General features: G+C 39.8%; 1 protein-coding gene across 5 annotated transcripts in view; it reads left to right on the top strand.

Moving 5' to 3' along the window:
- Positions 1-22971, top strand: part of BIRC6 (baculoviral IAP repeat containing 6) — a 176950-nt gene extending 153979 nt beyond the window's left edge. For all 5 annotated transcript variants that reach the window (XM_071429879.1, XM_071429861.1, XM_071429886.1 and 2 more), the window contains exons 66-74: positions 17-227; positions 8109-8254; positions 9076-9186; positions 10424-10641; positions 11314-11475; positions 12773-12850; positions 16947-17135; positions 20432-20566; positions 21600-22971. In XM_071429879.1, the coding sequence (XP_071285980.1) occupies positions 17-227; positions 8109-8254; positions 9076-9186; positions 10424-10641; positions 11314-11475; positions 12773-12850; positions 16947-17135; positions 20432-20566; positions 21600-21779 (1430 nt within the window). In that variant the 3' untranslated portion in view covers positions 21780-22971. The remainder of the gene's footprint in view (positions 1-16; positions 228-8108; positions 8255-9075; positions 9187-10423; positions 10642-11313; positions 11476-12772; positions 12851-16946; positions 17136-20431; positions 20567-21599) is intronic.
- Positions 22972-27709: the final 4738 nt, after the last annotated feature.

Genomic DNA, 27709 nt, shown 5'->3' on the forward strand with positions numbered 1-27709 from the left:
TGCTTGTCTCTTGCAGTTTTGGATATGGCTCGCCACGTTCCCCTGTACCGAGCTCTGCTGGAGCTGCTCCGTGCTATTGCCTCTTGCACATCCATGGTGCCCTTACTTCTTCCTCTGTCGGGAGAAAGCAGCGAAGAGGAGGAAGAGCAGTTGGAGTCCCAGGCTTCTGTTGGGACCTTGTTGGCTAAAATGAAGACCTGTGTAGATACCTACACCAACAGACTGAGGTAAGCACTTGTATCAGCCCTGGCCTTCATTTAAACTGTATTGTGTGCTTGTGCTTTAGGAGTGATACTCCCCAGTTTAGTGCCCCCACTGAGACACTCCAAACCATGCGGCCCCTGGCTGGCTCCTACCTTCCCTTCCCCCTATGGTGGGCTGGAGGGGAGAATTGGAGGCACAAAAGGTAACAAATCATGAATTGAGATAAGAACAATTTGCTGGAAGCAGCAATGAGATAAGAGAACAAACAGCAACAATATTATTAACAAAAGTGAACAAAAGAGAGAGTGACTCACATGCAGAAATGCTCATCATGGAGCTCAACCCAACTGCAGCTATACCACCCTGACCTCTCCCTCCAGCTGGGAGCAGGCATTATCCAGCTGCTCCCTCCAGTGTGGACCTGGCACCACCCAGCTGCTCCCTCCCTCATTCTTACTTGGCCAGAAGGAACCCCTTCCCAGAGGAGAATCCCTTTCCCCTGCCCCAGCAATGGTCTGAGGTGGGGTACATTAACCTCTGGGTCCTGGATGTGCCCTCTCCTGGATACTGCAAAAAATCAACCCTGTTCTGCCTGGAACAGGACAAGCTTTTACTTATTATGAATATAGACATGAAAGAAGATTGAATTCTGTGTATTTCTCTGAATGGATGTTGCCATCCAGAGTGAGAATATACCATCTGTTTGATCTAGATTTGTATTTGTATGTATCTGTCTGGTTTACTGTACTATTTACAGGGAATGGTTTTGGTATGACAGACATAAGCTGGTAGATTTGCATACTCTTGTCATTTCATTGATAACTATCAATGTTGCAATGCAAATTTTCATTTCTTTATTTTAATAATTTTCTGTTTCCAGTAATTAGTTGGTTTCTTGATTCCGTTTACTTGCTTCCAGTTTAAAGACAGCTTTTTAAGAAATAACCTGTCCTTCTCTGCAAAATTTAGTGCTGCCCCTAAGCATATGCTGAAACTTCATAGGAAGAAGGTAAATAAAATGTCAGGAAAAGGTGTGTGGAGAATGTTCTTTCTTCCACTATTAACTCAGAATATTTACCAACCATTACCCAAGAGACTTTTCAAGAAGGAATCTCATTATTGGGAACTCTTTCTAGTAGTTCCTGATGAACTGGACTTTACCCATCAATTTCTCCAAACCCTCTTGACTGAGACTGCAAGTCTTTTTTTATCAAGCATGTAAGGTACCTGTAGTGGGATTTTTTTTTTTTTTTTTTTTTTGCTAGTGTAGTGCAAAAGAAACAGAACTGAGAAGGATAAAAGCCAGTTCCTTATGCTGGATACCCACCTAAAAAAGTCAGCTTGTGCCTGCTGGCAATATTATCTATATATCTCATAGTATATGTAATCTTCTTAAAATAGGAAAGAAACTTGGCTTTTGTGTAATCCATTTCCAGTACCTGTGTATGTGATTCTCCACCAGAATTGCTGACTGTTTTTTCTTTGCTAATCTGGTCATCCATCAGCCTGGGATATAATGGCCATGGAAACCTCTGTCTCCTCATGTCACTTCCCCAGGCTGAAGCCTAAAAAGTCTCTCTGTGAGAGTGGTGTGCACCTGCTGTTCATAGGCTCTTCTCTGTTTCCTAAAGTAAATACAGTAGGAGTAATTCTTCAGTGCCAGCTTAGGATCTGGAAGCAAAGAAGAATTCTAGAGTCACAATTATTTTAATACTAGATGGATTTGATAGGAGTTCTGTGGTTCATTCTTTATGCATTATCTGTACAATTTTCTTGCATTACTTTGTTATCCCAACACAAAAGGAAAGCCTGTCTTTTACTGGGTGGTTTAAGCATAGTGCAGTTTGTGTTTGAAGCAGTGCATAGACAAGGATGAAAACATCAACAGCCTGAACAGCCTGGAGTCACTGGGGTGGAAGGCTTGAATTCTCAGCGTTTTAGTTGAAGGTGTGCCAGAAATATAAGCAAGTATTGGCATGAATTTCTTAAATGGGACAATTTGCTGTTCCTTTCAGATCAAATTGGCAGAACAACAACCCAGAATTATGGGTTCTAGTTTCAAAGGCAAAACATCACATCCTCTGAGCAGCAGACTTGCGTGTCTGCCAAATGTCATCTCTATGTTGGGCTGGGAGTGTCCACTTTGTTCCAGAATTGAAGGAGACTTGGTTTTGGACTTCAGTTAGCATTGAATTTCCTTTACTTTCAAAGGCCACAGTATTCTCTTAGAAAATTGGGAAATTTCTGGATAATCGAGAAGACGTTTAGGTATGAGATGATTTCTCATGGCTGTTTGGGTGCTAGGAAGTCAAAGCCATCAGTGATTGGAGAGCAGTCGGGCTGGTGTAATGAGTTACCACGAGGGATGGGTTTGAGACATGAGCTTGCTGTGCTGGCTGAGCCCTGTGCTGCAGGGAACTGCTGATGTGTGGCAGGGCAGGCTCATTGGAGCCAACATCTGCTGGGTGAGCTTCGTGGCAAATGGTTGTTCTGGCAAAATGAGATGCTGGCTCATTTGTGTGATGTGCTGTCTAGCAAGCTTACCCCTAAAATTCCTAACTATGCTTCATGGGGATGCTGGAATACAACCAGGTGGGCTTGAGGTATTATCTATGCTATGGCTTTTCATTGTCTTCACTGCTGTTTTGGAGAACTTTTATCTGAAAGAGTGCATTTTTCAAACAAAAAAAAAAAAATTCTTTAGAACTGGGCCCCAAGAATCAAGGCCTAATTTGTTTAAATTTATTTTTCTTTAAAAAACAATTATCAGTTCCTTCTGCTGCATGCTGAAACTCACATTTTGAGTTGATGGTTGTCTGCAGGGAGCAGTCCTGCAGCCTCTGGTTTGGAATGCTTCCACTGAATGTCTGTAAATAGTGCTTCAAGCCCCAGGGTGGGGTAGGTGGAGCCATCTGGGAGGAGTTTACCAGCTTTCACCAGTGGTCATTTGCAAAATCACAGCCCCTTGCCTGTTTTGCCTGATTTCAGGAGATTTGTTTGAGCAAGTGTGAATTACTGGAAGGAGTGAATGTGGAGTCCATGAGGGCTGTGGTTGCAAACCCAGGGTAGTTTTGTCCCAAGACAGTGAGTCCCAGCCTAAGACTAAGCAGCCCTGTGCTGTAAGCACTGTCCCTGTGGGGCACAGGGGCTGAGTGCTTCATTGGCTGTACTCTGGGAATGCTTTGATAAGGGTATCATTCTGTACCACCACATTCACCTGCAAGCACCAGGCACGGGTGAGTAAGTATTAGTATTGACTTGGAAAATTAAAGTTGCCTTGGGAATGTATAATTTGTTATTCATTTAGCACAGCATAAAGAGAAGGCTGTCATCTCTAGCACAAGCTAAATTAATGGCTTAAATTATTAGCATGTACATTGCTGTCTTTTCTAGCAAATATATTAGTGACTGTCATCCCTTTAAATATGGGTTGACATTTTCTCTGCTTTTTCTTCAGTGGCTGAAAAACTGTATGGGAAAGTTTCTGTGTCTGAATTTTATATTTGGCTCCTCCTCCACTCTGGAAGTCATAACATTTAGATAAAGGTTTTTCCTGCATTAAAGCTCAGGAGTTTGTTAAACTGCTAGTTATCTGCATACAGAAATTTCTATGCAGGCTGATAGAATACAAGGAAAGAGCTGAAGCATCTTACTGGCTTTATGATTTCACTTTTGGTATTTTGTCTCCTCCTTCACAGAGTGTTGAGAGAGCTGTAAAGTTCCTGGCAACTGCTTCTCTCAAGCTGGGGCCCTCCTGGTGCCTCTGGATCACTCATGTATCACCCAGCTTGGAGAGAGAATGAATCCAGGCAGGACTGCAGCACTGGAGATGGCAGCAAGAAGGGGGATTGGAATTTTCTCAGCTAATAGTGGGCTTTGCCCACATTATACCTGCTCACAAACAGCAGAGTAGTCATCAGGTTGCTTTTCTCATGTGTGCACAAAGCAATGCCATGTGTTTCAGGTCACACTGAGATATAGTTTTTGGATTATCATCTTCAGTAAAGCTGTAATTTTGGTACTGGAGGACTCCAAGACTGAATCTGAGCAAGGAGTTATTTTGTGGGGTCTGTAGAACAGCCCCAAGGCTGCAGCAGGCTCATGGAGGCCTCCTGACCTTCCTGAGGGGCTGGGACCCTCACAGTGACTCTGACAGTGACCCTCACTTTGTGTGCTCTAAGATTGCCCAGTGCATTGGTGATATGTAAAACCCTTTGAACTTTTTCCTGGGCTTTGAATTACATCTTTGTCTCAGCCCTTTTATAAGAATACAGTTTAGGGAACAAAATAGGCTTTTAGATTTTTCAGACCAGGATGTTTTGTTACATGAGGGAGATGGGTACAGAGACCATATTCACACCTCCATCTGCTCCAGAGCTGTTTTGTGCAAGATTTTTGTCTTATAGTGCACCTGTTCTTTTTAAATTGCATGATTTAATAGCCAAAAGCATAAATATGTTTTAAGGATATGTTTTCAGAAAGGGCTGCTGTGGTCTTCTAATGTCAAAGAAATAGAAAATTAAGTATAATAGTTCATGTCTGCAGGGATGTTCATTTCTATCTCAGATCACAAAACTCTGTGAGCTTTAAAAATTATCATCAGTGTGAGAGTACATATGGCTGGGGAACCATGGACAGATTTTCCCATCTTGAGTCTAGGGAATTACTTGATTTTCCATATGCTGATTGTAAATAAACTGAGAAACTGTAAAATGCTGTTAAATTTCTCCAACATTTGTGAATAATGCTAAAGTAGAGAATAAAATAATGAGGCAGATGCTTACAGGAGAGCTGGAGAAGGACTTTTTACAAAGACCATGTAGTGACAGGACAAGAGGAAATGGCTTCAAATGAAAGAGTAGGTTTAGATTAGATATTAGGAAAAAATTCTTTGCTCTCAGGGTGGTGTGGCTCTGGAAAAGGTTGCCCAGAGAAGCTGTGGATGCCCCATCCCTGGAGGTGTTCAAGGCCAGGCTGGATGGGGCTCTGAGCAATGTGGTCCAGTTTAAGGTATCCCTCCTGTGGCAGGGGGTTGGGATGAGATGATCTTTAAGATCCCTTCCTACCCAAACCATTCTGTGATCTCACAAACTGTGCAGGATGGATCACACTAAGTTGGTGTTCTTTTGAATCAAATAAAGGTAGGAAGACAAAATGGGGAAAGAAAAAACTGGTTGTCATCATTCATAGGAGTCTTGCATGCTGTGGCAATATCAGTTGGTTTGTTCCCCAAAAGTGGGGGGAAAGGTTACCTTTAGCCTAACTAACCCTTAGAATATACAAGGAACACTTGTGTGAGGAAGCTAGATGTTGATAAGGCAGTATGTCTAATTTTGGGAATTTGTGTACCAGCTATCTTATCCTCCCTAAGAAACTGGCTGAAATCCATGATTAGGCAGAGTCAAGGACAAAAAAATGTGACTTGGATGGGGCAGAGGTGTGGCTGAGTCAGATTTATTCCTGCATTTTGCTTCCAAAACTGCTCTTCCACAGGTGTGGCCTGACTCAGAAGTTAGGCAGCTGGATAATGTAGCTGTCAGAGTAGAGTTGTTCTGCAAACATAGGATTTTAAAAGTCTCTTGTGAGGAGAGGCAGGGCAGGGGTTTTCTGTTGTGCTCATGATTGCAGTGGACAGAATCTCCTTTCCCTTTTTTTGTGGTGGCACAGGAGATCTTAGGAGAATACAGTTCAAAAGGGCTGGAGTGTAACTGTTGTGGACAGCAGGGAGAACAAGAGGAAATAATATTATTGGTAGTTTGCATTTGAGTAAATGTCTCCTTTCCCTGCTGCTTCAACTAATATATATTCCTTGTCTGCTGAGGTAGTTGCTGTCAGTAACTCACTATCTCTGTAGGAGTTTTTAAGCATGTGGTGAAGCATTTTGCTTAATGAGGCCAACACCTTGATTTTTTTGATTCTAAGACCAAATAGAAGGAGGAAAACCAAACAAGTGGTCCAAATTGTAAAAGCAAGTGGGCAACACAAGAGCCACAAGAGCACTGTTTTGAAAATGGATTTGCAAGAATTAATTATACTTTTAGTACCTTCACTAAGCACATGTTTATTGCTTTTCACACATCTTTCTCTTGCATAATGCCCATTGACATTTTACTTCAGCCAGAATTTCTCCAAGGGTTTTATAGCAAATAGCTTAAGGCTTCTGCATCAATAGCAGGCAGATCTAAATCTGTATACCTTTCTAGGGACTGGTAGCTGCTAGCATGTGCATGATGTTAAAACAGGTTATCACTGAGGTTTAGTAGGTTTGAATATGTATTGCTGAAGGTGCTTAGTATGTTATTTAAAAAATATTGGCCTAGCTTTCCACAAGGAAAAATGCAATAATAAAGATTGGAAAGTATGAATGAAAGATGTAGCTGCTGCTTTTTTGTCATACAATGTTCTTCAAATGCAACCTGGGGCTGGCTGTGATGCCTCCAATTCCTCCTAACTTTGAGTATCTGAAAGCTCAGAATAGCTTGAAGTCTGCCATGGGCTAACATCCTTTTGGATTAAATCTGGAACAGGGAAAATGGACCGTGCTACAGTAATGTATTTTGTTATTAATGCTCTCTAGGGATATTCTCATTTGATTAGGTACAGTTCAGAGACCATATTCAGTACTACTGTAATCACCTCTGCTGAATAGTTTAGAGAGTCATTCATTATGCACAATTTCAGTCTAGATTAAAACACAGAAAGGTTTTAGTTGGTAAAATATGTTTGCTATATCAAAACATTAAATTGCTGGTTTTACTCAAGTGGATAGTTTCTTGGTTTGCTAGTGAGAAAGAGCAAACCACTTCATCTTGGCTGTTGAACTTGTTTGGGTATCAAAACAAACAAGTGCTGTTGAAACAAAAATGAGTAGAAATTGTTGTAAAATAATTTGGGAGCTGTTAGCATTGAAATCTCCCAAGTTTTGCAGAATGACAGTGTAAATTTATGTTAGCTCTCAAAACACAGAAGCTTTTAAATAGTCACATTTAGGTTACATTAGTATCAAATACCCTTGTCCTCATTTCAGCAGTCGACTATCTATGCTGGTAAGGACTGGATTTTTGCAATCTAAAGATTTAAATGTATGATTACTATGCAGCTAGCTTCTATCAAACAACAGTGTTGTGCACATGCATTTGAAAATGCACTGCATTTTCAAATAATTAGAAGAATTTGAGATGTTTAAATTGACGTTTTGATTTGCAGATTATAAACATCCGATGTAACCTAGATGCTTTTTACATTTTAAGGCTCTTAAAATTATGTTACATTAAACTCCTTATTGAAATACAAGCTCTACATTTGTGTAGCCCAGAAGAGAACTGCAGAGACAAAATTTGTATTTGACCCACAGTCCTGTGGTGCCTGGGTTGATGTTCATCTACATGCTGTGAATTTTTACTGGAGGTTTCCTAGAGTTTTATCATTAGTGTATTTTCAGTAATTGCTAGTGTATTGTGTAACAGGAAGGAGCATTTTGTCATCTATTTAGGACTTAGTTTTGCACAAGGATCTGCAAGGAAGAAATGCATATTCATGACATGATCTTTGTTAGATTGATTTTGTAAGGTTTGAAGGTGAAGGTGTGCAGACATCAGGTCAGCCTGAAGGGTAGGCCTGAAATGTTGAAGCAGAAACTGCTGTAGTGCAATTGCTGGCTTTGTGTTCCTATTTTCACTGCTCATACTAGCTGTACCTCTGTTTGTCAAATCAAGGCAGCATGTTCAGTGTTGGAACTGCTGGTTGCTTCATTCAGTGATGAACCTGAAGGTACAGAGACACATTCCATTTCAGAAGGCTTGGTTTAGTTTCAATCCATTACCTTTGGTATTTTTCCCTGGATACTGTATGTCTGGTTGAAAGATACTCTCTCATGTTATATCCTATTTCTTTGCCCCATGCAGGTCTAAAAAAGACAAGGCTAAAGCAGGAGTAAAACCAGACAGTTCTGATCAAGAACCAGAGGGACTGACCCTGCTGGTGCCAGACATCCAAAAGACCGCAGAGATCGTTTATGCTGCCACCACCAGCCTGCGCCAAGCAAACCAAGGTGAACACACACACTCCTAGAAGTGCTCTTGCTGTTGGTCTGTAGTGCAGCCATCTACAGATAACTTATAACTCAGCTTAAAAGCAGGACAAAACATTTCCCTCCTGTCCCCAACTGCTGACTGCATTTTCAAAGGCGGTTGGAACCTTGTGGGAGTATTAAGTGTTTTGATGAAGGAAACAGAATAATTCAAGTAAATAGAGGACACCTAACAGCTTCCAGCACAATTTTATAGCACCTTTTTTATTATTATTTTTCTTGGCAGAAAACAACATACAGGACCTTTAGTAATAAAACTTTTCTGTTGAAACTAAATCTTATTAATTGGATTAACTATGAAGTAGATGAATGCAGAAGTAAAATCTGAAACATGGGTTGAACCTCGAAAGACCATCTGGTTGTCCAGTAATATAAACTAAAGATTAAGTAGCTGAATCAGGGGAGTGCATTTTATATAGGTATGTATAATCAGCTCCTGATTTTGGAGAGTCCAGGAATGCCTGTGGGAATAGCCATCCACACAAGCATGTGTCATACTTCCTTTTTGAAATTAAAAAAAGATAAATTAAAAGAAACAACAAAAGAATATTCAAAGAAGCAGCAGCAGTCATGACTTATTTCTAAGCTGAGATTATGATCTTTATTTACTCCAGGCTGCTCAGATAATGATATACAGTAGTGAGAAAGAGATTTGTATGCCCTAAGTGATGCCCAGTTTTGAGATGTCTCTATGAAAGAGTGTAACCATAAAATGTCAACACTTGCTGTGCTTTTCTTGGAATTACATAGCTAATTACAAATAATCACATTTTACACAACAGAAAAGAAGATGGCTGAATACTCCAAAAAGGCTGCTGTGAAGCCCAAGCCTTTGTCTGTTTTACGATCCCTTGAAGAGAAGTATGTGGCTGTCATGAAAAAACTCCAGTTTGGTAGGTTGAGAAGTGTGAATGTATGTGTTTTAGAAAGCAGACAATGAAGAAAATGTGTGTTCTGTTGAACAGAATCCTTTATTATTTTAAAAGTTAACAACTGTCTTGCATATGTGACCACTGATAATTTTCACATGAGGAAAATTATACATGTGTGTTTTCAGCTTACCAACTCATGCACTCTTTGAACTAATAAGGAATGTTTTAAGCATGCATTAAGGTAATTCAAGGAACCAGATGAATTCAGTCATGTGATGTTCATATTTTCATTACAGTAATGATTTTTTGTGAGTCTTTCAGTTCTCAAATTACATTGAAATGTTTGATTTTTTTAAAGCTCATATATGAGCTTTTTATATTTATTTATTTATTTATTTATCTATATATAAAGCTCATATATGTTATTTTTAAAATAGAAAATAATTCAAATCAAAATGTGTTTTTAGATGAAACTGCAATAAAGTTAATTGTGTCTTTTCAAGAAGTGCAATGTATTGCATTTGGAAAATGTGATGGGAATTGGTCCTTACTTTAGTCATAAAAGGAACGTGTTACCAAAAAAATTCATAAAGAACTAATAGTATCTTATCCAAAAAGGAGCTATAAAACTATTGCAAAAACATTCTCAGTGAGTATTTTTTGAGTTGTGGTGACAGCATTTGCAGTCACATTTCTTTGCTGTTGTATTTGCAAGAGGTTTTCCTCACAAATGTTTGTGGAGCGTATGCCAAGAATACGAGTTATGAAGGTTTGTAGGAAGAGAGAGCTTTTCCCTCTGGCAGCTGTGCTGCAGATTTTGTGTAGCAAGTGATTAAAGAAAACCAGCTCTAGTGTAGTTTTTCACGGTTCCTCAGTAACATTGCCACCAGCACACGAGTGAATACCACTGGCACTTGGCTTCACAAGGGTTCCATTATTAGCATTGTTATGTATTTGTAAGTATCATCATATTCCTGGTTGGGAATAGCTGGTAGCTTTCCAGATTGGGAGTGGTGTCTATTTGACAAGTTGCATATGAGAGTTTGTAAATTAGCTGCAGAAATTGTTTCAGCCCAGCACTGTTAATGCTTTGGTTTCTGTGATCACTGTTAGTGCAAAAAAAAAGTGTTTTCTGACTTACTGTGAGGCAAATTAAATTTTCCTTTTTTTTATTTTAATGCTCATAATCTTTATCCAAGACTAATCCATTACAAACTTCCCTCCTTTCCTGACACATTAAAATTTTCTTCTCTTCCAGATACATTTGAAATGGTTTCCGAAGACGACGATGGCAAATTGGTGTTTAAAGTAAACTACCACTACATGTCTCAGGTGAAGAACGCCAGCGACGCCAACAGCGCGGCCAGGGCCCGACGTCTGGCCCAGGAAGCCGTGACTCTGTCGACCTCCCTGCCGCTCTCCTCCTCGTCCAGCGTCTTCGTGCGCTGCGATGAGGAGAGGCTCGACATAATGAAGGTAAGGAAGCAAAGCTGGGTTTAGTTCTCTCTTCAGCTTGGCAGAGAAGTGCTCAGGAAGGTGCCTGAAGTCTTAGGGAAAACCAGAAATATTTCACATCCACTTTAATTGCTGTCCAGGCATTAATGTAAGTGGTAGTATTTGAGTCTGAGTCTGATTTCTCAGCACCTTGGCAGGGACAGGGAGAGCCCATCTGCCCCAGGAGTGCTCTGTTGGCCAAGGAGTCTTCACAGAACAGGATTCATTCTTTTTCAGCTATTCCAAAGGGAAAAGTTTAGTGCTGTTGCTCCATTATGGGCCAAACCTATCTTGGCATGTGACCATTGAAGTTGCAGGCAGTAGGTATGGAGAAGTACACTGAGTGCCTCTGGACCTGTATTTTGGAAAAAACATTCTGTTAATAGCATCCAAGAGGAAAGAGTTTTCAGCTCCTTCTGTCTTGCTTTCCATTTGGAATCTGGAGAAATGAGTGTTCACAGAGGGCTTTGCTTACCCACAGTATCAGAGTGAACAGCCTGTGTGTGATTATGAGGTCTAATAATAATTCCTGCTACACAGCAGGTGGAAATAAAATGTGTCATATAACTTACAAAATCTCAACTGTGTGATAGATACAAGGGTGGGGATTTTTAATTCTTTTTTTTTTTCTTTCTCTCTTTTTAACGCTGCTAGGTTCTCATTACTGGTCCTGCAGACACCCCATACGCAAATGGTTGCTTTGAATTTGATGTGTATTTCCCACAAGACTATCCAAATTCCCCTCCACTTGTCAATCTGGAAACAACTGGAGGCCACAGTGTGAGATTTAACCCAAACCTCTACAATGATGGCAAGGTAAGTCAGCTGGGATCCTGTGTTAGATGTCAGCCACTCCCAGTGTACAGGAGGAAGCTCTTTGGTTAATACTGGTCTTCAGAATGATATGAAAGAGGGATTTGCCAGTTTCAAGTGGAATTACCTCCTTTCTAAATAGTCTTGCAGATTTTTGGAGATCCAGCCTTTTTGAGTTGGATTGGACCAAAAAAAGCAAGTACTTTTGACTGAGAAAAATGTTCTTTTCCAACATTTTCTGCTAAATGAACCAGTCAGAAATCTGTTTTGGCTAGCTGAAATACCCTTTCCATGGACAGAGTATGCTTCATATCAGCAGAAATCTGTTTTGGCTAGCTGAAATACCCTTTCCATGGACAGAGTATGCTTCATATCAGCTGTAGCTGAAGGTTTGCTTGAGTGCCTTGTCACTTCTTCTCCATTTGTTTTCTATTAATGTGGACACAGAATATAATTCCTAGTGAGACTTTATCTCCATTTTTCTTTGTCTAGTTTTAAGTATTGGAAAATACTTGCCTCTAAGTTTCTTCTGTTCATTTTGTCTCTTTGTTTTCCCTGTCTTGGATTTTTCCTTTTCACAATAAGATTCAAGGACACCATAAACTTCCCTGACATTCAGATCAGTCACAAAAGTTAAGGAATAATTCAAATTTCTTGATAGTCTGTGTGACAGAAACTACCTTTTACATGCTTAAGCAGAATGCCTGTCTTCAAAACACACAATTACAGGTTTTATAACAGTATTTAAAGCAGAAGGTAGAGAATTGGACAATATTCATAATTCATTTTTTTTGGAGCCACTAGAATCCATAGGTTTCCTGTGAGGAAAAGTAATCTGCCTTGTCTTGTTTATTTATTAGCATGCTGTTCTTGTTATCCACATTATTTTTATGTTTTCCTTTCAAAACAGTCTCATGGTCTTAAGCTGTACTAGGAGAGTCTTAGGTTGGACATTAGAAGGAATTTGTCCACAGAAAGGATGTTTAGCCATGGGATTGGGCTGCCCAGGAAAGGTGGTGGAGTCACTGACCAACCCTGGAGGTGTTTAAAGCCAAGACTGGACCTGGCACTCAGTGCCCTGGTCTGGTTGTCATGGTATTGTTCCATCACAGATTGGACTCAATGATCCCTGACGTCTTTTCCAACCTCATTGATTCTGTGATAGGAAACAAATTTGTCTTTTAGAATGCTGTTGTAAAAAAGTTTGTAAAAAAAAATTAATGTAATGCCAACATTCTGTCCATGCAGAACAATTTTGTCATAATATTTGTCTGTGGTATTAATAATGTCACTTTTTCAGGTGTGCTTAAGCATACTTAATACATGGCATGGGAGGCCAGAAGAGAAATGGAATCCCCAAACATCAAGTTTTTTGCAGGTGAGCAATTTCTTCTTTCTCTTCTAAATGTCATTTAGGAGTAGTAAGTTGTCTCTTGGTCATAAGGATTCCTTTTCTAGACCATTTAAACCAGACTAATCTTCTTCAAATAAGCATAAATAAGACAGAAGTCCAGAAAATGTCCTTGGAGCACTTGGAAAGGAACACTGCTGAGGAGACAGGTTCTTCAAAATGCTCTTTCTAATGAGTATTTCTGTTGGTCTGGTCTTGAAGAGCAGCTGTTCATGTGTGCAGCTTATTCCTGCACCAGCTCTGCCCAGATGATTTCCAATAGTTTATTTTATTTTCAAAAATTAAAAAAAAAATTTACTGGGAGATGACACCATCTCATGGATTTATCACAAAGTTTTTATGGTGAAGACAAAAGAGGCTCCACACTGAGAGATGAGAAAGTGAAGTACACAGTGCAGACTGTAGCCTTCGTCCTCCTAAGTATGCAGGTGAGCTGAGTAGAGGAAAAAAGATGAAGGGAATGCAAGTGCAGCTATGCTGTGTTCAATAACAATTAGTGTTACATTAGAGCAGAATTTATTAGGCCATGCAGTCCTTTTCAGCTTTATTTCCCAGACATGCACTGACTCACAAGCAAAGACATTAAGTAAAAGTAAAGCTTGCAATGGCTTCTTTCCTATGGCAGTTACTGAATTTATTCCGAGTTTGGAGTAATTATTATGTAGCACAAGGTACAATTTCTGTTCCAAATCCTAGAAGACTGCACAGCTTCAGCATAATAGAATTACTGCCTTCAGCAGAACAGATTTCAGCTTGTTCAGAATTTGGCCTTGGAGAGCAGGTTTATCAGTCTCCTGATTTATCAGTTCAAGAATGGTCTATTCCAGTGTGTGGAAGTTAGGCGAGCGAGGCAGAGGCCAGCATGGGTAAACAAGAGCTCTTGCCTAAGCTCAGCTGCAAAGAGAAGCAAGAAAAGGTGGAAGGAGGGGATGGCTACTTGTGCAAAATAAAAGGATATTGACCAAACATTCAGGAGAGAAATTAGGGAAACTAAAGCTCAGATGGCACTGAAAATGTTGAGGGTTATGAAGACAAACATGAAGAGCTTTTCATAAGTATGCTGGCAGCAAAAGAATACATTTTCCTTAGGCTCTCCAGCTGCTCAGAGGGGAAGGAAACCTATTGGCAAGGGAATGGAAAAGGCAGAGGTCATCTCTGCCTCACTCTTAGGGGTAAGACTTGCTTTGCCTTGTCCCTGAGCCCTCACTAGGGAGGTTGGTGAGAATGAGGAATTACCCACAGGAGAGGAACAGTATTGAGCTGCTTGGACCCACATGTCCGTGGAACCAATCCCCATGAGTCCAGGGGAGCTGAGGGAGCCAGCGGGTACCACTGCAAAGCCATTAGCTCCCATCTTTGAAAGGCAGGGCAATCAAGGGAATTTCCAGGCAAATCTCCCACTCAGCTTCAAGATCAGCTAGAGAGAGGATCATGTTGGGATAGGTATCTTTAATGAGTGCAAGTCTCCCAAGATCCAAATTCTTAATCAAGAGATGAACTGCAATTTTGAACTTCAAGTGAAAAATCAGTGTAGAAAGGTACAAGTATTTAGGAAGTCTTATTTTCACCAAAGTCCTTTTTCTTACATTAAAATGTTAGATTTGATAGTTAGAAATCACATGCAGCATAGAAGTTTATAATTTAAAACTTTCTTTCAGTGTTTCATTTTGAGAATAGTAAGAAAACTGTTGGAAAAAGTCCCATCCCTACCATATTGGGAGAAAAACACTTTACAACTATTAAATAGAAAACAGCTGTAGGACTAAATAAGTTGCTTGGAAAGAATTAAGCACTACGTGTTTTTTCTGGCTCAGAGATTTAACTATTGTCAGACCACCCAAAATACTTCAGAAATTAATTTTTATTACCCAGCAAAACTGGAAGATTGGTGTATAGTTTCTCATTCATTACAGTTATAATTGAAAGTACTGACTGCTTATTCAGGCCCAGGAACTAAAATGCTGCAGTGTGAAATTTCTCTACCATAGCTTCTTTAAAAAGATATAAATATCCAAAATAGAACATTTTTGAAAAACAAAAGCCTATTCTTCCAGAGACATGTAAAGGCCACAGAGATCACCTTTCATACCCAAAACCTTGGCATTAAAGTCACTCTACCATGACTTAGCACATCTACATTAATATTCTGCCTTTTTTGGTAGCTATGTGGCCATTTGCTTGATGAAACCTGATGTGTGAGGCACATTCTGTACATTTTAATACATTTACCTATGTCTTAAGGTTTAACACTAAATAACTAGTTGAGTGCAGGGCAGGGTACAGGAGACTGTGATGATGGTGCACACAGTACCAGCAGCTACCTGGGGCATCTGCCTGAGAAACAGAAAAACCTGGGTAATTTTCCCTCTCAGCCCAACAAGGGAGGCTGGTTCCTATCTCCCACTGCACAGCTGCATGTCCAATCCAGGATAAAGACTTGGCTGCCCTAGACTGCCAGTCTGTGCTGTAGTGAAAGCACAGCCAGCACACAAGGGCAAAGTGCCGTGGCATCTGAAGGAGTGAGGCTGTGTTCCTGTGAGGTGCTGGTGGGACTGAGGGTAGCCTGTGTCATTCAGCTGGCTCTTGGACTGCTGCTTTGATAGGAGTTACTGATCTGGCATTGTGTCTGTGGAGTGAGGAACCATCACAGAGAAGATGGGAAGCTGGGACACTCCTGTGCTCCCTTTGCTACAGGAGAAACTCCAGAAGAATGCCACACCTGAGCACAGAGCACAGCTGTGGATGTCAGGGCACTGCCTGCAAAAGAGTCAGAGTTTGGATTGCTGCTGACATGGCATCTGTCTGATGTGAGCTGTACATTCTGCATCCACCAAGAAAAAGAAGGGCTCTTGTCTTCCACATCCAAATTCACAAATTAGGGGATGTTTTAAAGCTCTAAGTTGTACCTGGACTGGGAGGAGAGTCAGTTCCAGAAACAGCTGCCCTGACATGTGGGTATCTGCACCTAAGTATGCCCTAAGTGCTGGAAATGCCATTCCTAGGTCTGTAACATATCATCAGCTTTTCACTAAATGAGAAAATATAAGTGTTCCAATCATCTTGGTTGAATTCTTCACAGTTCTGGAGGTTTGTGTCACAGAACTGAAATCCCTAAAATTGTTGCTGGTGGACTTGGTCCTAAGTACATAAGAAAACCTTGCCATTCATTTAGTAAAAAAAGCAAATTGACAGGGATAAACTTTAATACTGGAAAAACTAGCAAGCCTTCAAATCATGAATATGCAGTACATCTACATTTGGAAACCTAAGAGCCTTATGTATCTGTTTAATTATTTGGGGTTTATTAGGAATGGCTGAGTAAATAGTTAATTGCCTTGAATATATGTAAACATCTATTCACACATGTGCTGGATAGTAAAATAGAAAACAGGAAAATTGTTATTTCTGAATTACTGAATAGTTGGTGCTTTGTTCATATAGTATTGAAAACATTTTTTCCCTTATCTTAAAAAAAATACTGAGGTTTTGTTTTATTGGTATATGACACAGTATTGTTTGTAAAATCTGAAACTAAAGGGCTACGAACATTCATTTAAAAGAAAAAATTGGAGATGATGTAGATGAGGATTAACTTCAGTGGTTCATGTGCCATTTTACCTCCTTTGTTTTTTTTCCATCTAGTTCAGAATTACAGGAATTAGCAAGCTCGGCCATAGGGGAAAAAAATCAAAATTGTTGATTGAGAAGCTGACAAATACACTTTCTTTCGCAAAGGGGCACAATCAGACATCTCTTCCTTTAAATACTTTATCTTACTTATATCTGTATGTTTGCGTTGTAGGGTTTTAAGTTACAAAGGTTTTAAAATTTGTCATTTTCTCAGTGTTTGAGCTAAATACACAGCCACAGGACTTGGTGGTTTTTGTGTGTAGTGACAGTTTAGGTTTGAAAGCGTGGATGTTCCTGCTTGCACACAGCCTGTATCACAAATGGAAGTACTTTGCCATAGAAATGGTTTTGCTTGTAAAGTGAGAGGAGCTTTGTATATTTGTAAGAATACTTCGGCAGCATAATTTTAATATTTGGTTTCTTCTCTTGCCAGGTGTTGGTGTCTGTCCAGTCCCTAATACTGGTGGCAGAACCATACTTCAACGAACCAGGTTACGAGCGATCGCGGGGTACTCCGAGCGGTACCCAGAGCTCCAGGGAATATGATGGAAATATCCGACAGGCCACGGTCAAATGGGCAATGCTTGAACAAATGAGAAATCCATCACCATGTTTTAAGGAGGTAGGTTTTGTGAAAGGCAGTATTTCTCTTTTTTGAGCATTAAGAATAATGCGAATATTTGGTAAGATAATGCATGAGATGTCTGTTTTAACCTTCAGTCAAGAGACTGAAATGAACAAGGATGTGCCAAACTTGACAGATTCTTTTCTGGGAAAGAGGAATGCAGGCAAAGTGGGACTGACCTGGACGGGATCTTGGTGCACAGTTGGATAAAACATGGTTCAATCAGCTCACTCTTACTACTGAGCAGGACCTCTTACATGGCCTGTAACACCTGTTGGTCAGCCCTACAAAGGGGCACTCCGTGCTCCACACTCTGCATAAATAACAGGCAGTATTTTCCCAAGGATCATAAATTTGAAGCAAATACTAAGAAACACTTTGGATATACCAAGATAATGCAAGTTGGAAAAACACCTTAAAAGAAATTCCACGAAGCATCTGCACTAGAAACCTGTGCCTTTGAAAAAAACTGTCTCGATGCTGCTAAAAGCAATGCTAACCTTCATGCATTCAAGCTGTCTTAAAAAAAAATATTGTAATCAATCAAATTGCCTAATTTGCTTACATTCCTGAAGGTAGACTAAAGCTCACCTGTAGCATCTTAGAAGAATTTCATTATTAGGGACTTCTCAGTGTCTGTAGTCCAATTCCTTTCCCAAAGCAGATGAGTTAGATATCAGGGGTTCAACATATACAGCAAGAGTTCAAGGGAAAAGGAGCTGAAGAAGCACTAAGAGAATCTGTATGAATATTGATACAAAATGTTTGGTCAAACATGAGTCATCTCACAGTATTACCAGCGAATATTTCCAGAAAAACTTATTTTGCTCTGAACTACTACAGCTGTTGCCAGTGTTGAAGTGTGGAACCATCTGGCAGTATCACCTATGCCTTCAATTGTCTGCATAATAAAATGTTGAAAAAGCCTAAACATTTTAGGAATATGCACATTGCTGGGTGTGGCATCTGAGATGTTGATCTCCCATCCCTTCCTTGATATTGTAAAAAACATCCTTTGGAATGCAAAACCTTTTTTCATTAAAGTTATGTGTCTTGTGGAATAAGAAACTATATTTTTATCCACATGCAGGTAAAAAAGGATGTGCAGTGTATGTAGGGATGTTGAATTAATGAAATAAAACCTGGTGGTTGTTTAGAATTACCTTTTAAATGTTCTACTCAATAAGTAGAAGACCATGCATGATAAAGATATCTGGATACATAATCCAATAACTTCTGCTAATAGATCTTTTTCTTCTAGCTAATGTAATGGTTTCACTTTGGCAAAAGGCATTCTCAAATCACAGTAAGATTAAATTAATTGAATATATAAGAATATATAAGAAAGCAGTGGACAATAATGCTCCACATTCCTTCTCACATGTACAGAAGTGAAGGATATGCAGTCTTACACCATTTGGTAACTGAATCCCAGCTATTATTGCTGCACTTTTCTTTAAGAGTCTCAGTAATTGTGTGCTCATTCTGCAGTGCAGCTCTCACACTGCTGGTATGAAAAAGGCAGCTTTGGAACAGTGCTAGAGTCCATCCTCAGCCCCATCCAAATGGAAATTCATCTCTCAGATTATCTGAGCACTTCTTTGGGAGATTCCCTTTTTGTTCAGACCTCTGGGTTTTTTGTACAGTTATCTTAGAAACCTTAACAATGATGATCAATTCAGTAGCACAAATGCAAACTCATGTTGAAGACTGAGGTCTAAGAACATACATCCTGAGATCTGTTGTCTTCAAAAGCCTGAGTCTTGTCTTCAGTATCTTAAATGATGGGTAGGCTCAGGAGATCTAAACTGCCAGTCTTTGGGAGTTTTTCCAAGATCCATTATGGATTTAAGGAACATATCCAGAATTGAAGTCAATAACACTTTCAATATGCAATTTCTATTTAGACAGATAGCTATTTTCTCTAACCTCCAGAGGGAAAAAGTATTTTTCCCATTATGTTGCAATATGGCCAAGAACTCCCAGTGCTCAATAAAATTTCTTTGGTTTTATTTTTGCCTTCAGTGTTCACAGTTTCAGAAAACTGTTTAAGACAAAGCCAACACCAAGTACAGTTTCACAACTTTGTATGAGTGTTGATTGGTTGGATTTTTTAAACTCAAATACGTACTTCAATACCAAAATTACTCTTCAGTCAAATACTGGCTCCCATCCAAACTGGGCAGCTCAACTGCCATGGCCTGAGAATTCCAGTGTCCCCAAACGTGCTGCCTCTGCCTAGACCAAGCGGCTGCATCCCCTTGGAGGCAGCTGCTGTGATCCTGCTCTCGGCAGAAGCACGCAATGTTCCTGTGCTCGTACCCCAGCAGTGTTTCTGCTCTGTGGTGGTGTTCACAGGGCGAGGGAAGAGACCAGAATCTTGACTCCATGTTTCAGAAGGCAGATTTATTATTTTATTTTATATATATATATTGTATTATATTAAAACTGTACTAAAAGAATAGAAGAAAGGATTTAATCAGAAGGCTTGAAAGGAAAGGAAAAGAATGGAATGATAACAAAAGCTCATAACTCTCAGAGAGTCTGAGCCAGCTGACTGTGATTGGCCATTAATTAGAAACAACCAACATGGACCAATCAAAGATGCACCTGTTGCATTCCACAACAGCAGATAATTATTGTTTTTCTTTTTCTCTGACGCTTCTCAATTTCTCTGGAGAAAAAATCCTAACAAAAAGATTCTTCATAAAATGTGTCTGTGACACTGCTCCTCTGTTTTCTGTGAGGGGAGGACGTGGTGCTCCTGCTTGCTCTGTGCTTCTCTAGCAAAACAGGGCAGGGAAGGAAACAGTGAAAGCCTCAGCACCGTGTCTGTGTAGCTCTGCTCCTGTGCGAACTTCGTGCCTGTGTAGTACATCCAGCTTTGAACTGCAGAACGTGAGCAGCGCTCTGCTCTCCCTTTTGCTTCTGCTGGTGTACTTCTGGCACTGCTTTGCCCTGCACCCAGGTAACACAAGAGACTGCTGAAATGGCAGGCTGCACACAAACAGTGCATTCCTGCAGACTGAAGGAGATATCCAGACCAACACACTCCCCAAAACAGCATCAGCTGAATTCAGAACAGGTTCCTCTGGGCTTTTTCCAGTTGGATTTTGGAAATCTCTGAGGACAGAAATTCCAGTTTTATCTCCAGTCTGGTTCAATTCTGAATTACCTTCATACTGATTTTTTTTCCCTTATATTCAATTAGACCCACAGAGGTCTTGCAAATTTGGTATTGTTAAAATATATGGTTCCTCCATCCATGTTACATTGGGAATGTTTTCTTGCAGGTCATCCACAAACATTTCTACTTGAAAAGAGTGGAGATCATGGCTCAGTGTGAGGAGTGGATAGCAGACATACAGCAGTACAGCAGTGACAAACGGGTAGGCAGGACCATGTCCCATCATGCAGCAGCTCTGAAGGTGAGATGTTTATAACAAATCCAAGTTTCCCGGTTGTCAAGAGAGGCAATGTGTGTGCATTCCACTTCCTCAGTATTTTTACTACAAGTTGGATTTTCCTCTAGCACCTGTCCTGCCTGTTTTTTCTATGAATATTTGTATAGGATGCAGTGACTCCGAGATGGTTGGAGCATGGTGCTGATGTAACACCAAACTTGTGGGTTTGGTCCCCTATGGGCCATTCACTTCAGAGTTGGACTGGATCCTTGTGGGTCCCTTACAGCTCAGAATATTCTGTGATAATAGCTTTTTCTGTTCACTCTGAGGGTGGGTGGGGGTTAATGATAAAGTTGGATTACAACCAATTCCTTGCCAGAAAACAAACTCCTAGAGTAGACAAGCAGTTAATAAACTGTGGTCAGCTACCATCAGTTTTATCCTGTGTTAATTTGAATCATTCTAACCATTATAAATATTTTCTGCCTTCCTAGCCAAGTATTACCATTTGTGTATTTTGTGACCACACAGATAACAGGGCTATATTGTTTTTAATATTTGAGGTTTTATTTCCCCTGAAGTGCAACCCCCAGGTTTAGAAAGGCTTTTTTTTTCTGTTGCCAGACTTCCATTCTTTCAGTGTCACCAGTCTTCGAAATGAAGTTACTGTGATCAGTATACAAATCTCTGCATATCTGTCTCTGTCACAGGTCTCATCATGAATTCTTTATAAATTTGATTTGACTGTATGACCTACCAAGTCCAAACCAGTTTCTGCTGTTACCCCTGAATACAGATATGACTCAGCTGCAGGACCAATAGTGTAGCATTTGTAGTGAGGCACTTGTTGGCTGCAGTTCTGTTGACCGCCTTTAATTTGTCCCCAGCAGCTCTTGATAATTATTCTGTCACTAAAATGAAAATACCAGTCCTTAAATATAGGGGAGAAGCTGATGCAGACATTGAAATAGTACATTTAAGCCTTTCCTTAGAGTGTCTAACCTTGTGAAAAGTTTTAACTGTGGCCTTCCACACTGACTTGTTCTTGTATATCCAGCGTCACACAGCCCAGCTGCGGGAAGAACTTCTAAAACTTCCCTGTCCGGAAGGATTGGATCCAGACACTGATGACTCCCCAGAAAAATGCAGTGCCACAACAAGCTCAGAAGAGACCATGTTGCACGACCAGGTTAAACCCAGCAGCAGTAAAGATGTCCCCACTGATTTCAAGTCATGAGTTGCATTGACATGGACTTTGTAGACACAACGGCTTTGAAGCACAAGCCAAATATGTCAATATTTGTATGTAAGAAGTTAATTATGTAATAGGTAATGAAATTGAAACTATACTATGCCCTTAAGGATATACAGTTTAATTAAAAATGATCTTTTATTTACCTGTACAAGAGTGTAAACTTTTTTGTGCTTTTATTTTTCAATTGTGAGAACCACTGATTGGTATGTTTAAAAAGTTATGTATACAAAAAATGGATAAATCACTGATATATAAGGGAAACTACCTTAGGAAAGAATGTTTACTGAATGTTTATTATTTTTTTTTTACTTGTAGAGTGAGGGCAGTTGTAACAAAGAATATATATTGGTCATTCTTACAGCTACTATTTAAAGTCAGAAAATTTTCACTGAATTTGATAGATTTTACGTTTGGCCATATATTCATGCTCATATTTGATTCTAAATAAAACCTCCTGTATACTTCAATAAACGTTAAATGGACATGATCCCTCTTTTATGATTTACTGGTACGTTTTTTAAATAAACTGCCATAAAATACATTCTAGCTGAAGACTTGCACTTGTATGACTGAATTCATTACAGTCAACCTACTTAATTTTATGCTTACTAAATCTAAAATGCAGATGAAATAAATGCACGTGGTTTTACCTCATGCCAAATTTGGACTTCTGAATTAGTTGGGGTTTTTTGGCTATTTTATGCAAACTAACAGTATTCTAAATTTTTTAAGGGCTATTCTGGAACAAAGTCTTTACTGTATTGAAATGTCTGATTTTTACATACACAGCTTGCTCTTACTGACACGCCACACAGGACTCTGATGTTCTGTAGTTCCTACTGTGTAGAATTATTTCCAGTTTTATACTTGCTACCACAGATCCCTGACTAAAAGGGGAAGGAGTTTGCTTGGTTTAATAATCAAGTCTCACTTTTAACATAACATGCATTGCTATCATTGTTATTAATTTTTGAGCAGTCCTTGAAGGACTAAAAAGTTAATACTGGTATTACCTCAGACTAATGATCTGTTGTATGATACATACTATAAATCAGGCAAAACCGAAAGTTTTTTGTTTTCTATTTGTTCTTTGTTTATAAGTATCACGCTGGAACTTTTCCACTTTTTGTTTTACAATGTATTATTTCTAATCATTAAAAATGGCACCAACTGAGGTTGTGTTCTTATGCTGATGGTTAACAGTTAGTTCTGATAGTCCTTTTAGCAGTTTTTGTGTTCTGCTGATGTGTTGTGTTAATCCAAGGCCTGTTCTGATTGTACATACCTCTCAAAATACCAGCTTGGCCACATCTGTGGAACTTCAGGGGTCCTTAGTCACAGAGCAAAACAATCAGCCCTGTGCCAGAACTGCTGGTAAATACATGAAACAAAGAGCTTATGCCACATAGTCCAAGTGTTAGAACTTCATCAGTGTTAAAACAGCCCTGCATTTTTCCAGATGGGTATTTACTTCCATTCTATTACTGTTCAAAAGGACTGTGATACTCCTGTAAAGTCTCCAAAAGCAAAATTACCCACTGACTTCCAATTAGATTTGTTAGGAGTTTCCATTAGAGCTCTTCATTTACTGCTTAAGCTGCCTGTCTACAGGAGCACAGTCTTTTTATAAAATCCTGGTACTTGTACCAAAACCAAATGTATTGAACCTGAAGATCCTCTTTAAAAGTGGACTTTTTTCTTTACCATTAAAACACAAGCCTGAAACAAGAAGTACCCATCTTGCATTGATTTGACATGAGGAAGGTGGTTAACATGATTGTACCTTTATCTCTGGTGTGTATTTACGGTTTCATAGCAATGCTAATGTGAAGTCACTGCTGCTTAATTAAGCAGATGTAAACAGCTGCATGGGATATTAAACTCTAATTTGCATCTACATACCAATTATCCTTTTTTTGCTCTAACATGAGCTCGAATGGTATTGTACCAAATTAATGCAGAGATTCAATCCTTAATAAATTGCAACTGTGTTACAGCCTAAGTAAATTGTGAACTTGGCAACAAATACAAAATACACATTTTTAGGTTTTTAAATATACAAGGTAGCTATGCTACATGGCAGTAACATCACAGTAAATCCTATGAGGTGAGAGACTCATCTCTTACCATTTCATCAAAGTGAATAGAAACCTGTACAAATATAGATCACAGTTTCTAATCATCCATTCAGGTACTGTGTTTTTAACTGTTAAGCTGATTTTGTAGAAAATGTTTTAAAATTCAACAGAAATTATATTCAAAAGTGCAAAAGTCAGCAAGCTGCTAGTTAGATCATTACGGGATTTTACTCCATGTTTTTTGGTGCTGCCTTTGGCCCAGGATTGATGGTTGGCACTACAGTGCTGTAGTGTAGCGTGGGATGTTACCAGCCCTTGGAATTGCTGTGGTCACTCTGCCAGAGGAGGAGTAAGGCACCACAGAGTTAGGCAGGAGTGTTTCATGGTGCTTCACAGCCAACAATGCCAAGCTTTTCTGCCTGGTGCAAGCACAGTGTCTGTGGAAGAGGAGACAGCTGGGCAGTCCATGAGCCCTTGTGCTCCATGAGAGCAAAGCCCTTGTTGCACTGGCTGCTGCACACTGTTCTGTTCTGCAGCTGCAGCCGCAGCACTCTCCATATACAGACAGTAATGATGGTGCCTCCTCAGGATTTGATGGTTTCCTCTGCAATTTCCTCTGGGTAAAAGATGTGCATAAATGTATGGATTAATGCTCCTCTGTAATTCTGCCACTCCTATACAGGAAGAAACAAATATGACCATCTAGAAAAAAGATAACAAAACAAAATTTGAAACATAAAAGCTGTAAACAACTTCCAAGTTTCACTCCAGTAATTACATGTTGAATGTTTAGGTAAAAGCAGAATAAAATATGCGTGACTATAGATGGACTGGATCTGCAGTGACCTGTGTGGCATTGTTGGTTGGGCTTTGTAAATGTTTTTCTTGTGTAAATCTTTCCATAAGCTCAAGGTAGATACTGTGCACCTCTGCCAGCCAGGTGAGGAGACTCTTCTGCAGCCACAGGTAAAATCCTGCTCCCACAGGTAAGGCACTGGGCTGCTGATCACTTCCAGGGAGCTTCAGTGTGAGTGTGCCAGTGCTGTGCTTGGATGTTCTGTTTAGCAGCAGTGGAGCATCTATTCTTTGCTTTAAAAAAAATTTTAAAAAGAGGAAGCTCCCATACAGTACAGGAAATGTACTGTACTACTTTTGATGGCGCTATCAAATAGAGCATTCAGTTTCTGGCAGGATCACATTGTTAAGAAAATGTTACTTCAAAATAGTGTTTTTTCTCAGCTATGTCATCTATTACTTTTCTTCCCCAAAATGTGTCTGATGGCACTTTAGGAAATGTTCTGTTTAATGTCCTGAGGAAAACAAGTAAACAGCCGTATTATTAATTTGTCTTGTAAAACCCATAAATACCTGAATACAAACCCAGCTGACCTATATTTAAGCCAGGACTATATATGTTGTTCTGATCCCTGTGAAGGAGAATTATTTAGGCTTAGATTTTTAGTTGGAGTTTCTCAGGCAGGCCTTCTTCATTTTATATCTCCATGCTGCCTTTGTACTAGTGTGATTTATAGGTGTTTCCTTTTTTATTCCTTCAGAAGCCAGTCACCACCAAGTGGACTCACCTTCTTGGACTGTCAGCTCTCTCTATAGAAAACAGAAATTAAAAGCATTTTACAAAAGAAAGGAGACAGATTTTCATTTTTTCACGTCATAAGGAACAAGTACAAGGTGCAGAAGGTATTTGAGATCTATTTCTCAATGTTTTTTACCAACACACACACATATCTATCCAAATATAAATGCATCTGGTCTGGCAGTCTTGAAAATGTTTCCTGAGCTGTATTTTTTTGTCCTTCTACATAGACAGTGATAGCTTTAGTAGGAGCAATAGGGTATTTATATCACAACAATGAGCATTCCGAAATGGACTGAGCTGAGTGGGGGGTAAAAGTAAGCTCCACAAATACTGAAATAAATTACAGGTAAAAACATTTTGATTCTCCAGAGATTTGGGTGTTGCCATTGTTTTATTCTCCTAAACCATGAATGCAGAAAATATATTATCCACCCATTGAATTACTATAGCAGAGCTCCCAAATAATCTCACCACTGCCTCTGTTTTATAAAGGCTCAGAAAGCAAATCCCAAACCACAATTCTCTGTCTTGATTGAGAGAGTTTTGCATATTGTGACCTGTCATCTCTGTAGGCTGCAGTCTCCTTTGCTCTTGCCTCAGAGCCCAAGTTTTGGCTCTCAAAAGATAACCTGATCTACTTAGTTCTCCAGGTATAATAATGCTACTTACCCTTTGCATTAAGAGTGCAAATGTGGAAAACGAAAACAAACTGAAAATCTCATTATAAAAAAAATTCAGTTTGCCATCTGTAAAGATTCTGTGTTGCTTCATTAAGGATTTTCTTATGTACTGAGAGAGCAATGGGAACCGCAGAACTTGGGGGGGGGGTCCATCTTCTTTGTTTTCATTAAAATATTTAAACAAGCATGTGATGCAGAAACAGAATACCAACAGAAAATGTCTTACAGTCTACTTTTAGCAGTGCCTTGGATGTCTCCAGAAGTCCAGTCAAAATTTCTCCAATCATTGCAGAGTTTTCAGTATAAACTTGTTTCTACAAGTATTTTAAGCAGCGTGTGAGAAGGTGGCCTTAGCTGGATTCTGGTGCAGCGCATTTCTAAGCCTGGACTATGACAGCAGCTCCTTAACACTGCAGGACGGGTACCAGTGTGGTGCTGCCAGATCCCTGTGCACAGTGGCTGGGAATGGTCTGCAGGATGGGTCCCTGCCTTCATCCTGGCTATAGCTACAGTTCAGGCTGTCCTGAAAACCTTGGAGCTGCTTGCTGGCAACATAGTGGGGCAGTGATTCAAGAGGGAATGGAGGTGATGTGGCACATCAAAACCTAGCAGCCAGCAGCAGGATTGCTGGAAAGCAAATGCTGTGCTTGCCCACAGGACCCATCTTCTCAGCTACCAAATAGTCACACTGCACATCTCAACTGTATTTTGAGACAGTTTCAAGCAGAGAAATTTGATGTGATAGATAAAATTCACAGGGGTTGGCCTCCAGCAAAGCAGCAGCATGATTTCTAACAAGAGAAATCATGCAACCATCTGGCTGGCTGAATTTTGACATAGCATGTGGGATTCTGGAAGAGTCCCAGAGCATTGGAGGAACTTCAGACTAGTGGAAAAAAATCAGATTCAATTCTACACATCTCCAGTTGCCTCATGGTCACTAAAGAAGGCAAGAGTGTGCAGGCTTGTCACACAGACACTGAAACACTGCTCCAGTACAGGTCCCTGGGAGACTTCAGCATCAGCAACATGAAGAGTCTAACAGACACCATCTGATCCATCTGACAGAGCAGGGAAAACAAGGTGTAAATTACATCCAGCTATTGATTTAGCTCCATACAAATTTCACTCGACTTAAAGAAACCAAAACAGACAACACTACAAATGTACACTATGTACACTCAGACTCAAACAATTGTTGTTGATGAGAACAAATGATGACTGAAGCAATGGTAAGCCAAAGAACAAAATATCCTTTTGTATCTGCACTGCCTACTAATGGGTTGAACCTTCTTTCACTTGTTTCTAGCTCTCCCTCCAAGGGAATTCATGTTAGAAAACAAATAGCCAGATGAACAAACAATAAGTTGTATCAGAGGAAAAGCCAAGCCATTTGAACAAAGAATGGGAGAACAGCAGTACATGGCTCCTGATAAACAAGTGTATAAGTCAGGAAAGGTCAGTCTTGAAGAGCTCTCAAGAGCCTGTACTGGTAGCAGAAGTCAATGAGGGACAGTGCTGAAATTTCTAGATTGCATATAGAGAACTGCTGTAGAA

Source organism: Agelaius tricolor, unplaced genomic scaffold (genome assembly GCF_023055355.1).
Source record: "Agelaius tricolor isolate 1412-34295 unplaced genomic scaffold, bAgeTri1.0.p SCAF_1, whole genome shotgun sequence".
NCBI lineage: Eukaryota > Metazoa > Chordata > Aves > Passeriformes > Icteridae > Agelaius > Agelaius tricolor.